At 64.8% G+C, this 16909-nt stretch overlaps 1 protein-coding gene across 7 annotated transcripts in view; it reads right to left on the reverse strand.

The window, feature by feature from the left end:
* Window positions 1-16909, reverse strand: part of PRDM16 (PR/SET domain 16) — a 298034-nt gene that overhangs the window by 199940 nt on the left and 81185 nt on the right. For all 7 annotated transcript variants that reach the window (XM_032303586.1, XM_032303585.1, XM_032303588.1 and 4 more), the window contains exon 2: window positions 563-912. In XM_032303586.1, the coding sequence (XP_032159477.1) occupies window positions 563-912 (350 nt within the window). The remainder of the gene's footprint in view (window positions 1-562; window positions 913-16909) is intronic.

Consider the following 16909-nt stretch of genomic DNA (forward strand, 5'->3'; position numbering starts at 1 on the left):
ACGGGCTCCAGAGCCGTCCCCAGGCCTGGCTGGCAGGGAGCTCTCAGCCACGGGAGGCCTGCCTGGGTAGCAGGAGACTCGTTCTCCTGCTTCTGGGAAGGGGCTTCCTCTTGGAGAGCTGGCTGACCGGGGCCCGGGGGGGCAGGGGGCCACCAGGCATGTTCTACGAGGGCCCCCCCATCTGCAGGAGCGTTCCCTAGAGTAGAGACTCCGGTTCGGGGACATTCCATTAATCTGCGCGGTTCTGCAGACTACAGTCTGAGCACCTAAGACCCAGACGGGGAGCACGGGTGTTTCAAGACATGAGCTCATTAAAGACACATTTCCGGAAGGAGAGCAGACCGAGCCTATGGGAGCTGCCGGGCGCCCACGAGGACCGCCGGTGTCTGCCGAGTCGCGTCATACAAGCTGCAGGACCAAATAAGCCTGGGAAATGTGACATCCGAGCGCTCTCTCCGAGCGAGCCTCCTGCCTCGGGCGGCCCTGCTCAGCCCGGCTTTATAAATAGACGGAGCACGAGACAAACGGCGGCGATCAATCACGCTCACGCGGGAATGCTCACCTCCCATCCAAAGTCCGCCTCCTTCCAGGTGGCCCGGGGTGCCCCCATGTAGGGGCCAAACCTCGCCCCGATCTCCATCCTCTTCTTGGCCCAGATCCCCAGGCCGGCCCCTGGGATGGAGGACTCGCGGAGCTCAACGTCCGGCGGGATGGGGATGTCCTCGGGAATGTAGACGGGGGCTTCGTACGGTGAGCCCTCCTTGGGGGTGAAGTCCTCGCTGGTGGGGAAGGGCGACGGCGGCCCCATGGGGATGGGGGACACCACGCTGTCCTCCGTCTCGTACTCCGCGCTCTCGCCGGCCAGCAGGTCCGGGTCGGGCTCATGCATGTTATTTACAATGTCGCCGTCACCTGAAGGAGACAAGGCAGCGTCAAGCTCTGCGGCTCGCCCTCCCCCGTGCGTGACCCGCAGGGACCATCTGGGACACGGGGCAGGATGGGGACTGAGGGCGCCGACCGCCACCCCCCACCCAGGAGACATCCCTTTGCTCCGCGCCCCAGGGACCTGGGGAAGCGGGTTCAGAACGCCCACAGGGTTGTGCCGCTCTGCGAGCCTCACGCAGCCCCCCGAGGACCCGTCTGCCCCGTCTGCCTGAGGAACGGGAGGACGAGACCTGCCCACGCTCCGTGCGTCCGGGAACAGTGGGGATGGCCACTGCAGAGGGCACCCAACCTAGAGCTGCTAGTGAAAACGTCTTTCCAGAACATTCCAGTTTGTGTCTGGCCCTGAACATGAGGGGTCGGGGACCTGTCTCGGGTTCCTGGGAAGACTCAGAATTTGGATCCGCATGAAATCTGCTCCAACACCTGGGCAGCTCGGGGCGTCTTGGTGGGGCCAGGGGCCCTGGGGACGGGTTCCTGGGCTCCTGATGACCTAAAGCCAGTCAAGGCAGAGGTCAGCTGGGGTCACAAATGTGGGGCTCATGGGGATGCAGGTCCCTGGGTGTGACGTCTGGTGCGGGCCTCTCTTTGGGGTCTGTCCTGGGAGACAGTTGGTGCTGAGATGCTGCTCCCCGGACGTGCACCAGGCCTGTGGCACCGAGACCGCGAGCTGTGGGCCGAGGAAGGAGTAGGGACAGTGAGGCGTGGCCGGTTAGCCGGGAAAGCAGCTCTGCCCGAGTTGGGGGAGCAGGACTCCGACGGCTGAGGGTCTGTAGCAGTATGTCTGGAGGCCCCAAGCGCACGATGAGCCCGTGTCCATCCGCAAACAGATAAACGGACATGTCTGTCCACACGGCACACGGGCGATGGCTACTCGCCACAGAAGGGACAGAGTGCCGACACCCCCTTTCCCTCGCTGTGGCATGGAAGCACTTGGAAAACATGACGTTCCATGAAGGGCCCCAGCACGGAGGCCCACGCGGCACACTCCGTTCACAGGAAGTGTCCAGAGAGGGCACATGCATGAGATGGACCTCATGGCAGTGGCTGCCGGGGCCTGGGAGGCAGGGGCCCTGGAAGCAACTGAGTATCGGGCACGGGGTCTCCTTTGGGGAAGGAAAAGTTCCAGACGGAGAGGGAGGTGCTGCTCGCCCACGCGGGGGACCGCGCGATGAGCGGTTTGCTCAAAAGCCGAACTTGAATGTCACAGGAACATGGCTTGTCCCCCACAGATGTGGGGAGGTCCGCAGAGGGTGCCCACCGACCGGCCTGGACCTTTCTGCCCAAGTCCCTTGTGCGCTGGCCTGAGACCCTGGGAGTCCCAGGCTCCCTGCCTGGAGCCCCTCACCAACCCCCCAAGCACGGCTGCGGAACAGAAGTCCCCTGGGACCGGGCACACTCGAGCGCAGGACAAGTGACTTCAGAGTCCTCACGCCCGTGGCAAACAGATCCGCTAAGAAGTAAGAAAATGTTTTCTTTCAAAAGATACCAAAGTCTTTAAAAAAAAAAAAACAAACAAACAAAAAAAAACAATCCCGGGGCTAAGACTCGTTGCATGTAGCCGCTTTCACAGAAGCGGTGACTTTGTTTGAAGGGGCCAACGGTTCCCTTCTCATGGACTCACAAGTCCCTTTCAAAAATGCAGCAACAGAAGGGCTGCTCCGGCTCCCTCTGCCAGGAAGACCCAACTCGTGAGGTTTGAAAGGGCCCCCCCCATAAACCTCCCCGGCGACTGTGCGGAGCACGAAGGCCAACTGGGGGGGTCGTTAACGTGCCGCCTCATGACCTGCGAGCAGTGAGTGCACGAGGCTCACACCCAGAATCCGGTGCGGAGCCCCCCTTCCCGTGCACCTGGCAGGGGGGATGCCTTGGCCTCCCAGGACAATGAGGGTCCGCCAGTGCAGAAAATGCAGAGGGGCCTCTCCTCTGCGTATTCCTCTCAGGGCTCTTCGGGCTCCTTCCCCCCCCGCCCCCGCGTTTGAATTTTACTTCCCAAAACTCCTCACCTACTGGAGGAAAACCAAGGCTTTAAGGGCATGTTTAATTTACTGGCCGAGCAAACAGTATAGGAGAGAAAGGTGGTGTTTCCTGCTGATTAAAGGCAGGCCGCGCACGGCTGGCCTCCCACCCCCGGCGGGCACGGGGGTTAAGTGATTGCCCGAAGCCTCCCGGAGAAGCCAGGTCTCCATTCAGGGCCCCCACTGTTGGGGGGGTTTCTTCCTTCACAGGTGGGGCTCAGAGACCTCATCAGTGTGCGGCAGGCACTGGAGAAAATGAGGTACAGCTAACAGCCCCAGGCCTGGGGAAAGCCCCAAGCTGCTCGGGGCTGCCCGAGCCTTCCCGGCAGACCCGCACACGTCCCTGGCTCCCACGGCCCCCGAGCCACTGCAGAGGTGGGACCGAAAGCGCCGAGCTCCAGCCGGGAGCCCCTGTGCCCTGGCGAGGCGGGTGTGGACAGGAAGTGGACACCAGCTCCCCCAGGCCCGCAGGACCGCCGGCACGCTCTCGCAAGTCGGGGTGCAGAGCCAAAAACAGGAGCTATTATGACTTTGGAAACAGATGCTGTGCAGTGGCGTTGTTTATGTGTCGGAGAGCTGAAGTCCTTTGTTTGGGTTTTGCAGTAATTTCAGGCTAAGAGTTCATGACTGAGTCCATCTTCCCAAAAAACTCTTTTGGGAGACTTACTAAAAAAAGTCATAAAAGCAGAGAGGCGAGGGGACAGAGCCCGAGCCGGTGAGCCCGCGGAGCCGTCCCAAGCCTTGGCCACGGGGCACCTGCTGCAGGCCAGGGTCCCCACTAGGCTGCTGAGCTCCTGGGAAAGTCATGCTGAAACCCCGTCTGGAAGCCGATCACGGGCCGGACATTCTGTCTCGGGAAACGGGTCAGAGACGTGAAGAAACCCAGCCGCTCCCTGGGTCTGGACCACACCAGCCGGGAGCAGGCCTGCCCTCCATCCCAACCTGTCCTTGGTCCCACCCCGAACCCTGAGTTTGCGACTTGGTATCTTCCAGCCCCACAGTGGGAGCTGTGTCCCCCTCCTGTCCGAATGGTAGCGAAGAACCCCGGCTCGGAAGCACCCCCCCATCTAAACATCAAAGCAGCAGCTGGTTGTTGGTTTCTGGAGAGAGAGACGGCCCCATCAGGACCATACGCAGCCGGCCAGTCCCTCCCAGGCTGTCCCCTGCCTTGGCGGCAGAAGCAGCACCCGGGGGGCAGCGATCAGCCGTGTGAAGACCACCGGCCCCGGAAGCCGCGGCTCCTCCTGCTCTTACGCGGGGTGGGTGGGACGAGGAGGACCCTGGAGCCCTGCCCTGGGCTGGCGGGGGCGGAGGGACTTCCTCTGGGTCTGCGTGTGGTTGGCTCCGGTCCCTCCTGTCCTGTGTCCCCAGGAGAAGGCCTGAAACCGGCGGGAACCTCTGGCAGGGGCACTGCGCCGGACGGGGGTCAGCGGGGCCGAGGTCTGGTGGGGCAGTGCGGTGGGCGGCTCTGTCAGGGAGCACGTCTGGCCTCTGCGTGGACACCCCTGAGAGGCGAAAGCCTCCGTGCACGGCTTGGGAGCCAAGGAACCAGGGCCGCTTTGCCCTTCCTCCCTTGACCAGAGCGGTGGTGCTCAGGCCCCGTGCTGCCCCAAAAGAACCTTGTTTTGGCATCCTGATGTCGGCCTGTGACGTCACTGTCACCTTGGGAATGGTGACACTGCCCATCTGCCCGGCGAGGGACAACGGAGAGCCCTGCTTGCCCCCTGTCCAGGACTAGCTCTGCCCCAGGGCCTTGGGTCACTCTCCTTGGGCTCGCTGCCCTCCGGAAGGCCCCCTCTTTGCCTCTGGACCTGACGTGGGCTGCCCAGCCCACGGGCTGTGCTTTCACACTGCCGCCTGTCCCCTATGCCCGGGGTCCCAAGCCTCCAAGCTCCAGTTCCTCCTGCCCAGAGAGCCACCAGCCCAGCCTCTACAGGCCCATCCCGCCGGGCTCGCTGGCTCCTCGGACATGGGGAGGCGCACCGAGGGAGGGGGCTGCCGGCCGCACCTCAGCCACATCCAAGTGGGCTCCAGTGGCTTCTGGCCACTTCTCTGAGCTCCTAGAAACCGTGGGGCCGATGGAGCCCCGCGTCCCCGCAGAGCCCTGCCCAGGGCGGCTCCGGGAGGAGGAAGTTGAGGGAGGACTCCTGACGGGAGGACGGCGCACTGAGGGGGTCCCGGGGCCCGGCAGAGACGGGCGGTCATGGGCGGGGGCTATGGGGAGGCATCTCTAGGTCCGGGGCCCCCGTGACCCTGACTCGTGGCCGTCAGGTGGGCTGCACGGGCCTCCCCAGTTTGTAGAGCTACATACACAGGCCCACACCTGGGGGTCGCCGTGTCAGTACCCCAACCTGTGTCCCTGTCAGGGTATCGGCGGCCGTGCCCGGGGCCACAGGGCGCAGGGCTCCCTGCCCCTCTCTGCGTTTGTTCTTACGAGTTCTTACGAGTCTACACGAAGGGGCACCTCCTTAGAAAACTCCTGTTCTTTATCCCGCCTGAGTGCGCGGTGACGGAGGCTTTGGCTCCGGCGTTTTCCGCAAGAACACGTTTAATTTCTCTCTTCTGTCTCCCCGGGGTGGGGGGCTTTACAATCACAGAACCAGCCTCTGGGGCTAACAACCGGTGTCCCCAGTAAACTCGGGAAATACCAGGAACCTCACGCTTACGAGGGCACAAACAGTGGAGCCTGGTGGCAGCTCGTGTCCCAAACCACGGGGAGGGTCCCCGAGAGCAGGGAGGTGGTGTGGAAGGCGCAGCAGCCTGGGCCCGGGTCTCCCGCCTGCCTTTAACTCTCCGGGCTCCGGAAGAATGCAGGAAATGTGGTGCGATCGCCCAGGACCCGAGAGCCCCATCACTCACACTTGGTGCGGACGGCGGTGCCGCGCGGGGCTGGGATGGGGGGCCCACGAGGTGCCCAGCACCCAGCCCTACGAGTGAGACCCGGAAAGCTGCCCCTTCTCCCCTTGTGGCCCAGCACCCTTTGCACTACTGCCCCCAACAAACTCTCGGGGGCAGACCCTCCTGGAAGCCCGTGCCCGACGGGACGTCCGTCCCCCTGCTCCCTGGGGTAGAGACGGACGCGGTTCCATGTGTGTCTCAGAAGACGGGGCCTTATCAGAACGCGGAGCCACGGTGATTTGGAAATGTTAATTCTTACAAACCCGCGTGAACCCACCGTTCCCGACGAGGTCAGGGGTATGGACCCCACTTCAGGAGGTACCCAGGGGGTGGCAGCTGGGTGGTGAGTGAGGGCTGAAGGCGGTTCCCGGAGCCACCCCCAATCTGAGCGCTCCAGACCCCTTGGACCCTGAGATTCCAACGGAAGTGCCCCATGGCCTCTGTGGAGGGCCCCAAGGGTGGACCCACACCCAGTGGCCTGGATGGGGGCGTGGGCAGAGCGTGGGATGTAAAAGGAACCACTGCCCGACCCTGATGTCAGTGCCCTGAAGGTGGGCCTGCTCGGCGACCCCGCGGGCCCCGTCAGCAGGGGACGAGGGGCAACCGCCCATGCGTACCACTTTCTGGACCTGGAGCGGCCTGCTTTACAGAGGGGGACAGGCACACGAAGGTGAGGCCAGCCAGAGCTCACGCCTGAACTGCTCCTACACCCACCCCAGCCCAGCTTGGGGGACGCTGGGGCTATGGGACACCCCACGGCCACCAGAGCAGAAACCCCGGGAACAGAACGTGCGTGCAGGGAACTACCTGGTTACTTTCAAGCCGGGCCTGCCTGGCGGAGGTTCTCCGACCAGACCGGACTTGGCTGGGCCTCGCCCCAAGTCACAGGCACAGAGCTGCTGTCCCCTGAAGGCTCACACTGTGATGCTGCCTTTCCTCCCGGAAGAAGAAACCAGGTTCCTTCAGAGACAGAACAGTTGGGCGACCTGGGGTCGAACGGAAGCTTATCCCTGTCTGGTTTTCTTTTCTGCTTCACGGCTTCTCGCCGACACCGTCCAGGGTCAGAGACGGAACTGGACGTCCTGTCCTTTGAAGAGGGGAAAATGGCCCAAGGAGGGCCTGACGGGACAACAGGCCGGCTGGGGGCCTGGGTGGGTCCAGCCTCAGGGGACCGGCGGCTCGACCCACGGACCCTCGCAGAGATAGACCATCCGGCCATCACCTGGGGGTCTGTAGGTCAAAAGCAAAGTGTCATCCACGACTTGATGAAGACCCTCCGGTGGGCACGCCTGTCCCAGTCAGGGAGGAGAGGTCACAGGGAGAGAGGGGAGAGGTTGCCCCGACCCCCAGGAGCCGAGCGCCTGAGGACCGCGCTTCATGGGCTGACCTCCTCTGACGGCCGGGGTGCCCTTCAGCGAACCCCATGCAGGCCGGAAGGTCAGCCTGTCATCTGCCCGGCAGATCTGTGGTAGATGGAACCACCCAGCCTCACCCAGGGCCCACCACTTCCTGGCTGCTGCCCGGGGCCCACCCCACACTCTGCAGCCGCCCCACGGAGCCCACGGAGCCCACGGAGCCCACGGAGCCCACGAAGGGAAGAATCCCGGTCACCCCACAGAGGCCCCGTCACGTGCTTGGCCCTCGGAGCCAGTGGGACAGCCTCCTGTGCTCATCCTCAGGGGAGGGCCCCCTCGGCCTGGCTGGGGCAGCCCCTCGCTCCTAAGCAGGCCCCCAGGCCGAGGTACACGATGGGATAAACACGGCCCCCCCACCCCCAGTGGGAGACCACGACACTTGAGGTGAGATGTGGCCTGGACCCGGCCTGCTCCCCGCAGCCCCAGGCCACCCAGATATCTCCTCCAGAACCCATCTGGGGCTGCATGTGGGGACAGACGTCCTTCCCGGCTGGACGCACCAACTGGATCTGGGCACTCCGGAACACTCGTGGGGCCCCGCGGGGTATGGCCGAGGGCCCTGGGCCGGGAGCGCCACCCCAGCAAGTCTGGACTCAGACATACGTGGCTGTCCACTCAGAGGGGCTGTGGCCTCTCATGGCCAGAGGGACCGGGCCTCCCGGCAAAGGCACACGCGACTCTGGGTCTGACGGTGCGAGACACGAGGACACGGCAGGGCCAGGGCTGAGGGGACACGTGACTGACACGAGCCAGATCAACACTGAACTGCAGGGAACTGAAACCGGCCGGAGCCCTCGGGCCTGGTCTGAAGAAGCCCTTGTGGGGGGCAAGGACAGGCCTGGAGTGAGGGGGAGAGGGCGCCTACGGGTCGGCGAGGGGGGCCGAGCCCAGAAGGCCTGACACGAGAGGGCACACGTGGGCAAAGGGGGGGTCACAGCTCCTTAAAACCTCCAGAAAGTTTCTGGAAATCCGGACCAGCGTCGGTCCACGTGGCCCTGACCACTCACCCCTGACCCGCTTCCACAAGCCCGCAAACTTGCCACATGGGTTCGGGAGGTCCTGGCACATCTGGTAACCTGAGGGATACGGTGCCCTTGGAGACACGCAGGGGAGAAGCGACCGCTGACGGAGCCCCCGCGTCCCCACACAGCCCCGTCCGGGGAGGCTCCGAGGCACCGGCCGCCACAGGTGGGCTCCTCACAGCGCCGTCCTCTGGGCTCTGCGGCCTGCGGGCAGCGGCGGCGGGCTCCGGAGGCGGCCTGCCCCTCGGGGTCGCGCTGCAGCTCAGTGACGGGGCCCGGGGAGTGCGCAGCCAGCACGGCCCCGACTTAGGGACGGCCGAATCGGGACGTCGCCCGCTTTGTACCTCAGGACAGGGAAATTCAGGAAGCAGGAACTTGCTCTGGCCACACTGGCGACCGGGGTCCCGTGGGGGCCGCCCTGGGACACCAGACTCCCCGGCCCCAAGGTGCCAGCTGCCGTGAGGACACATCCGAGAGTGTCCCGGCACTCGGTGATGACCTTCCCCGTGTGCCGTGGAAGATACACCAGAAACGCGCGGATGAACGGCTGGAGGGCGGCGTGAGCCGGTGGGCGGACGGGTAGATGGTTGGACGGACGATGTATGGGTGGACGGTGGGTGGGTTTGTGGGTGGACGGACGGGTGGACGGATGGACCGTGGATGCATGTCTCAAGGACGTCTCAAGGACGATGCTTAGCAGGGAAGGGAGAAGGCAGGAATCCCCACTGCTCCTGTCCCCGAGGACGGACCCCATTCACATGACTCCAGCTCTGCTGTCCCCGCCTTGACCGATTGGGTAACCCGGGGCCAGTACCTGGTTCATCCCACCCAGCCCCCACCTTGGGAAGGGGCCGGTTCTCTCTTGTCCTTCAGGGCTGCCCCCGTCGCCCCACACGAAGCAGCCTGCCTCGTCCGGCATTCCAGGGCCGGACGACCGTCCCGTGGCTCTGGGGCGCTCTGGGCCTGGCCTTCCCGCCCGCTGCTCGGGGAGGTGGAGTGGGGGAGAGATGCGCCCTGGGTCGGGCTGGTTCACGGGAGCTCGAGGCAAAAGGGGATGACGGGGTGACTTCCTGCTGGCAGGTTTGTCTCTGGGGAGGGCGGCCACCTGGGGAGACGCCCCTCCTCCGCGGAAGGGCATGGGGCCGGGACACCCACTTCCGGAAAGGGAGCGGGACCCGGGGGCCTGTCCGGCCAGCGTTGCGGGCTGTCCCTGCAGCTCTGGCCGCGGCGTTGGGAGGACAGCAAAGCCGCCTCCAGGAAGCCTCCTGCCTCCAGCCGCCTCCGCCCTGGGCCGCCTCCCGTCCGGGCCTCCGGCCGCCACCGCTTCGGGCCCGCGGCTCATTGGCATTCCGCTCCCCGCACGGCCGCCGAGCCCGAGCAGGAGCGCGGCGGCTGTTGCCGCGGCAGATTAATAGCAGGGAGAAAACACGTTTCTGCAAACACGCTAAATATTAATAATCATCAATTGTCATTTATTTTCTCAAACCCACACCCGGGACCTCGCCCACAGGGAGCGGAGGGCGGCGAGCCCAGCTGCAGGACGGACGGCGGAATCGTCACCAGGCGCCCCCGAAAGCCGGGACGGCGCCAGGCTCACCGCTGCCCGGGAACCTCCTCACGAAGCTGGGGCTTCCTCCCCCGTCTCCCCTTCCAGAGGCATGGCGACCTCCTGACCGGACCCCCTTCTCCCAGGCTCCGCTTCCATCTCAAACGCTGAGCGAGCCGGGGAAGGCCCACGGGGCTGCCCCCTCCTAGCACTGAGGTGGGAACCGCCCAGCGGCTGGTCCAGCGCCCACGGTGGCCAGCCCAGGCCGGCTGACTCTGGCTGGAGCAGTCCGCACTGCCTCCCACCTCTCACCCAGGACGGCCACCCAGGACGTCACAAGGCCGGGGCAGCTCCTGACTGTGTGGCTTGGCATGGGCCTCCCCGAAGATATGTTTGGTCCTGACCCGGGCCCGTGAAAGGGGCCTCCTCTGGAGATGGGGTCTGTGACATCAGGGGGGCTCTCATCCAATGTGACTGGTGTCCTTAAAGAAGAGACACGGTGACACGGGGGGGGGGGGGAGGCGGCCGTGGGCCCCCAGAGCCCCCGGGATACGGTACTCTTTACAACTGTCCCGGAGCGTGGCCTGGGGGCCTCCGTGCTCCCTTTCAGGTCCCCTGCATCCTCCCTCTGCCACCGCTCTGTGAAAAGGCTGTAGCCTGCCCGTGCCGCAGGTGAACACATGGACGCTCTGGGGGACACGGGGCCCAGTGGAGCCCCTTTGCCAGGGGCAGGGCTTGAGCCACAGCCCAGGACATCCCGCGAGCGGGTCTCCGAGCTGCGGCCCAGCTCAGACCCTCTTCCCCAGAGGCTGGCCTGTGGCTTCCAGAGGGCCTTGTGGATCCGGAAGGGGAGCAAAAGGGGTCCTCCTGCCTCGCCGCCCCACCACGCAGGTGAACAGACGGACACGCGTGAACAGACGGACGCACGTGAACAGACGGACGCACATGAACAGACGTGCCCTGCACCCGCGTCGCCCACCGCCCCACCTGCCACCTCCCGGGCCCTGGTCACCAGGCCTGGGCGCCCAGGGCCTGTCCGCCCTTCGAAACACCGGGAGCCCGCCTCCCACCACGCCCCTCCCTGGCCCCCAAGCCCCGGGTCCATCCGGTGGAGCTGACACCGGGCCACGGGGGGCTCCGCCCGCAGCCCAGACCACCTGGCCCCGGCTGGAGGCGAGTGCGTTTTTCTAAGACGATTATGAATCCGTGCAATGCTCCGGGGACCGCGCTGCTCCCGGTTCGCGCCCCCACCCCTATTTCCTCCCTGCCTCCGTCGCCCCGGGCAGCCGCTGAATGGCTCGCAACGCGACTGTAATTTCTATCAAGGCTCGTTGCTGGTACGAAGCCTCTTTGTTTCAGAGAGATGTGATTTGGCCTTTTTTCTTCCTCTCCTTTATTCTTTGGTTAATACACCACTTCCCCGAGCCCTGGGGGCAGCGAGGTAGCCCACGGATTGCTCAAATCTGTCTGTTTTTCTTCTAAATCACAGCCAGCTCTGCCCGGCCCCCCGCGCTAAGCACCGTGTGAGCCGGCGGCCGAGCAAGGCCGTTCCCCAAACCCTCACGTCCGCACTGCTTATGCCCCTGGGGGGACCGCGGCCCAAAGAACCCCTCAGATACCAAGGGAGGTTGACCCCAGATGCGGGCTCCCTGGGTCACCTGACCTCTGGCCGCGGCAGAGCGCGCTTTCTAAAAATCGCGGTAAAAGACGCAGAACATCGTAACCGTTTTAAGTGCACAGTTCAGGGGCGTAAATACGTCCACGTCATTATGCAACCATCTCTCCCGTCTGTTTCTAGAATTTTTCCATCTTCCCAACCCGGCCGAGACTCTGTCCCCGCAAAACACTCGCTACCCCCCACCCGGCCGTCAACTTTCTCCTTTCTGTCCCCGAATGTGACTTCTACGGGCCCCCCAGGAAGAAGAGTCCTGTAGGGTTTCCCTCTGTTTCTGGCATGTTTCACTGAACGTTGTTGGGTCCCTGCACTGGAGCAGGCGCCAGCGTCCCCCCCGTCAGGAGGCTGAGGACGGACCACGTGTGTACCTCGTGCCGTGCGCTGCCGGACACCTGGGCTGCGCCCCCATCAGCTCCCGGGGGTAGCACTGCTGCGAATGTGGGCGTTCGAGCCTCTGAGACCGCAGGCCACGTTCGGCACCAGCAAAACACCCACGGCCTCTTCCACCAAAGGGACCGTGGTCCCCCCGACAGCCCCCCAGCCCGGGGCCGGCGCGCTCTCCCTCCTCGGCCCCGCTGGTTCTCCAGCCCCGGACACATGGCAGGCCCCTCTGTGTGCCCACGGAGGCCGTCTGGACTTGGTCCCTCTCTGAGCAACAGGGGTGCACCCACCCTGTCAGGGTTCCCAGACAACAACGTGGGTGCGCAGCAAACAAGGCAGCACCGGCCACTGGCAGGACGCACGGCGCCCTGCAGCTCCCTCCTCAGCGAGCACCCTGCTGGACTGGGCTCTGGGTGGCCGGGCTGGAGGCAGGACCCCGAGGCTCAGCCGAGGCGAGGCCCAGACTGAGGGCACTGCGGAGTCCTGGACCCCCAGACGGAGGAAGCAGAGGAACCCAGGCCCAGGTCAGCCCGGGGCTCCCAATGCTCCCAAACACTCGGGATCTTGCCGGCCCACAAGCCGTAGCAGGGTGCCGAGGGGACAGGCCAAGCCGGGGACGGCTACACCTGCTGGCGGAGGCAGCCCCGTGTGGAGGGTTTGGGGGTGCGTAGCTGAGCTCCCCGTGGGGGCTTCTGAGGGCCGGGCCTGGGAGCCGCCCCTGCAGGGGATGCCCACGGACTCGCCGCAGGCAGAGCACAAGTCCTGCCCCTTCTGGTCTCTGCTCTGCTTTCCCTCCCTGCGCGGGCACCGCTGAGGAGGAGGAACGGGTTAACGCCGAGCAAACAGCCCGGCAACCACCACCGAACTATTTATAGACGCATTTGTCTCTCCAGGTCCTACCAACTGGGCCTGTAGCTGCCAGTCACAGGCCAAAGCGAGTCACGCCACAAGTCAACAAATGCTGCCCAGGAAGAAAAATCACAAGAGGAAGAAAACACTCCAGGTGTCTGCCCGGCACCCGGGAGGCCGCAGAGGCACGGGCGCTGGTGGGCTGCTTGCGGGCACCGACAGCCACAGCTTTGGGAGGCCGAACGCCGTCCTGCGGGCCTCCAGGCCAGCAGCGCGGGTCCATACCCCAGCCATGGCTGCTCGGAATGACAAGTGCTGTCTGCAAGCGGCGGCAGGGGCTCCGCCCCGGCCCCTCAGCCCCAGTCCTCAAGACGGGTGGTCAGTGGCGTCATACTGCCAGCGGCAGGCGTGGGTCTGCCCAGCTCCTTCCCCTCCCTCGAGGGTCCCTCGGCTCCCTGGGCCGCCCTGGTCCCCAGCAAAAGCTGGGGTGAGGGAGGCACAGCCTGGGACCCTCAGAGGCAGGTCCCCCGGTTTGGGAAGACAGAGCCACCTGCTGCCTCACGGGGCAGGGCTGTCTTCTGGAGCCTCAGCTGTCACAGGGCCAGGGGACCCCACACTCCATGCCGGAAATCCAGGGGCGGCCTCATCCCCGCGGATGCGGGGGAGCCTCTCACCGGCCCCCGCCCCAGAGCAGCCCCCAGTGTCGACCACTGGTGGCTGACACCCAGCCTGGCCCTCGGACTGCATTTTGCCCTAATAAAGACGTTTCTAGCTTTAACCGTCAAATAAAGTGCCGTGTTCCGCCGAGCCAGCCCGGCTCACCCGCTCTGCAGCTTCATTTGGCAGTCCAGTGGCGAGGAAAAAAAAGAAAGAAAGAAAGAAAAAAAATTCATTAATTTTTATTAACAGGGAGAGCCATTTGCTCCCTGTGACAATATTTGACTTGTCGAAATGATTTTCACCTCTGCCACGAGGTGGGCGCTCCCCACATACATCACCCGATTACTCGGAGCGCGCGGGCCGCAGTCATTAGGCAGTGAATTAACGACAGCCCCCAGACTATTAATCACCCTGACAAAGGCGTTAGCTCGCTGCTGACCCGAGCGCGGCCAGCCTGCGACCGGGAGCCAGAGGAGAGGCCCGCTGCTCCGAGAGGCGCCGGCGGCTGGAGCCGACGCCGGTCCCTGCCCTTCCTTCCCCCCCAAGACCTGAAGCCAGCCAGAGGGCGCCAAGAGCTGGCGCAGTTGCACGGGGGCTGCCGGGGCTGGGCACGGTGGGCACAGTGGGCCCTGAGGCTCGCTTTCCAGCTTGTCTGGTTCGTTGCCCCTCCCCCAGCCCAGGTGGTGACCAGCATCCACGGGCCGGCCGGGAAGGAGCCGCCAACGACCTTACCAATGACCCCAGGAGCAAGGCCCAATGTCACCCCTGCAGCACGGATCAGGAAACTGAGGCACAGACAGGTCCCGGCCTGCCTGGAATCCGGTCTACAGGCCCCTACTCTGGGCTCTGAGCCCCCTGGAAACGTCTCCCGGGCCCGACAGCCCCTAGAGAGCCGCTGGTGCATCAGCTCCGCTGAAGTAAACGGGGCGCTTGCTTCCTGACCGGCTTCGCGGGAGTGTTTTCTAGCCGCACGTACACGGAACGCAAGGCCTGAGTGGGCAGATGTGAGAGTCTGAAGTCACGAAGCCCCGCTTCTCCCGAGGTCCCAGATCTGTGGGATTTGTTGAGAGGGCGAGTGGAAAATCCACACACGGAGCCGGAGACGGGCCCGCCGCATAGCACGGGGACGCCCGAGGACGCGGTGGCCGCACCCACTGTGGGGGCCTGGACGTTGCCGGCCGTCGGGGTCTCCGTGTCTCTGGAACAGCTCGTGGGTTTTGGCCGGGGAGCCCCGGGCAGCCCCTCACGGTCCCGCAGGCTGTCTCATCGCCGGTCCTGGAACCCGGGGGCTCCGTCCCCAGGAGGGCTTCCCGGCGCAGCTTCTCCATGGAGAGGAGCCATCGGGCCCCCACCAGGTCCTTGCGGGGACCAGTGACGGGACGTCCACAGAGGGGCAGGGCTGGCAGCAGGTGCCCCCAGGGTCCCCACCGTGCCCGGACACCACCGTCAGCACGTCAGCATATTAATCCAATTAATTGTCTCTACATTTTCAACCAATTTCATCCCATTAACCCGGCCTTGGGATCTGCATCTCAGTCGGTCTAACCGCAGCCTGGATGCGCGTGGGGCAGGGGATCCGCCCGTCTCCCCCCGCGTCTGATCGTCTAGGCCTCAGCACATCTCCTTGCTTCCTCGTTAGCAACTAATTTATAAGTCTCCCCGGTCCGCACACCTGTTCCTGCTCCGCGGCCGTGGGGGGACTGGAAATGGCCACTTGTGAGGCTGGTGCCGTGGCCCGTGGCGGGTGGGCAGGGGTGCGGGGGGAGGGCAGAGGCAGGTCCCCCTCCCTGCCTCCATCACAGTGGGGAGCCTGTCCCTCCGGCCGGCCGTGAGCATTCACATGTCCCTGGTGACATGAAGGGAGCCCACCTCCTCCTGCCTGCAGCCGGGGCCTGTCCCGAGCCCTGCTCCCTCACACCGGCCTCCGGCCCGGACCCGTGGCCCCGGCACTGAGCGCCCAGAGACCCAGGAGAACTCGCGTTCTACCGACTCCCCGTGGGCGGGCTGGCGTCGGGTGCGGTCAGTTAGAAATCCCTCTCGCATCGCAGCTTCTCGCGCGGAATACGGCCCAAGGACAGAGCCTCACCCGGCTCTCAAGAGACGGCTTCACCTCTTCCTCCCTTTCTCCCATGACGCCCATGAGCACCACCGCGCTGGTACCGCCGCCCGCCGCGCTGACGGGCCCTCGCTGGCTGCCAGCCGCTCGCGCCGAGTCTCTAGGTTCCGACGGGGGAGGCAGGAGAGGGGCAGGACTGAGCGGTGGTTTGCAGGACAGCTTTCAACAATGTCCAGCTGTGTGTCCCCAGGCAAGCACCTGAGGTCTCTGGGCCTCCTGGCAACCACCCCACAGCAGGGGGACAAGGGCACCTGCTTTGTAGGGCTGCGGGGAGCTAACACAGACGTGGGCTTCTAAGCACCCTGGGTTCATAGTTAGCACCCAAAGTGTGTGGCCTGGTAACCGTCCCACGTCACAGCTGAGACCCAAGCTCTCACACAGAGGCCGAGCACACGGCCCCTCACGGGCACCCCCTCCGGCCGACTGCCAGGAGGCTCTGCTCAGGGCCCGGTATGAGCAGAGCCACTAGGTCCTCGCCACGCACAAGGGGCTTCACTCCCAAGGCACTTCCTCACTTCGGGAGAAGGCCATGGCCGTCCGTGAAACGCTGTCGGAGGGCTGTACCCCACAAAGTCCCCCATTTACCAAGAGCTCCGACTCACAAGAAGCTTACGAGGGAAGTCAGGTGCCTGGCAACCCACCGGGCCTGCCAGGGGCCTGGGGGAGCGCAGCCTCCTTTTCAGAGGCGTCCAGGGTGTTCCTGCACAAGGCGAGCGTGCGCTCACCGCAGTCAGACACCGTGGCAGCCGGCGTGGCTTTGCACGGTGTCGGCCACGGGCCACGGTGGGAGAGCCGGCCGCCTGGCTTCCGAGTGGAGTGCTCTGGGAGCTGTTTCTTGTTACTTACTTGCATCAATTTGATTTTCTCTGCTTAAGTGGAAGGCTATGGGAAAGCTGGGCTTGGAAATCCATGATTTCCTGGCAGTTAATGAATTTCAGCCAAACGGAAAGCAAGGTGAGGTTCTACTGTAGCCCTCAGACCAGACGCAGGAAGGGCCAGGGGCTACGGGGGCTCTGCCCTGCCGTCCCGACACCCCCCGCCATGCCCACAAAAGCCCCTCTCTGAGGCCCTTCTCGACTTGCGTGTTGCTAAGCATTCAGTAATGTGGACGGTGCAGCCGCGGGAAAGGAGGCTGTATCCCCGCCCCTGAGCTCCGGTGAACCCCTACTCCTGTGTCCAGGTGGGCCCCCCTCCCTGAGCCTAGGGACACCCCCATCCCTGAACCCGGGTGGGAGCTCACACTGGGAGACTGTGACCTGTGACAGCAGTCCCCTCGGGGAGAGTCCAGCTAGGGGACAGCCCCGGAGCTCCTGCCGTCAGCTGCGCAGGCCTGGAGCCCCGTCTGAGCGATTCCTCCTGCGCCGGCCACCAGGCACAGAGGCACGAG

Source organism: Mustela erminea, chromosome 10, assembly GCF_009829155.1.
Source record: "Mustela erminea isolate mMusErm1 chromosome 10, mMusErm1.Pri, whole genome shotgun sequence".
Lineage (NCBI taxonomy): Eukaryota > Metazoa > Chordata > Mammalia > Carnivora > Mustelidae > Mustela > Mustela erminea.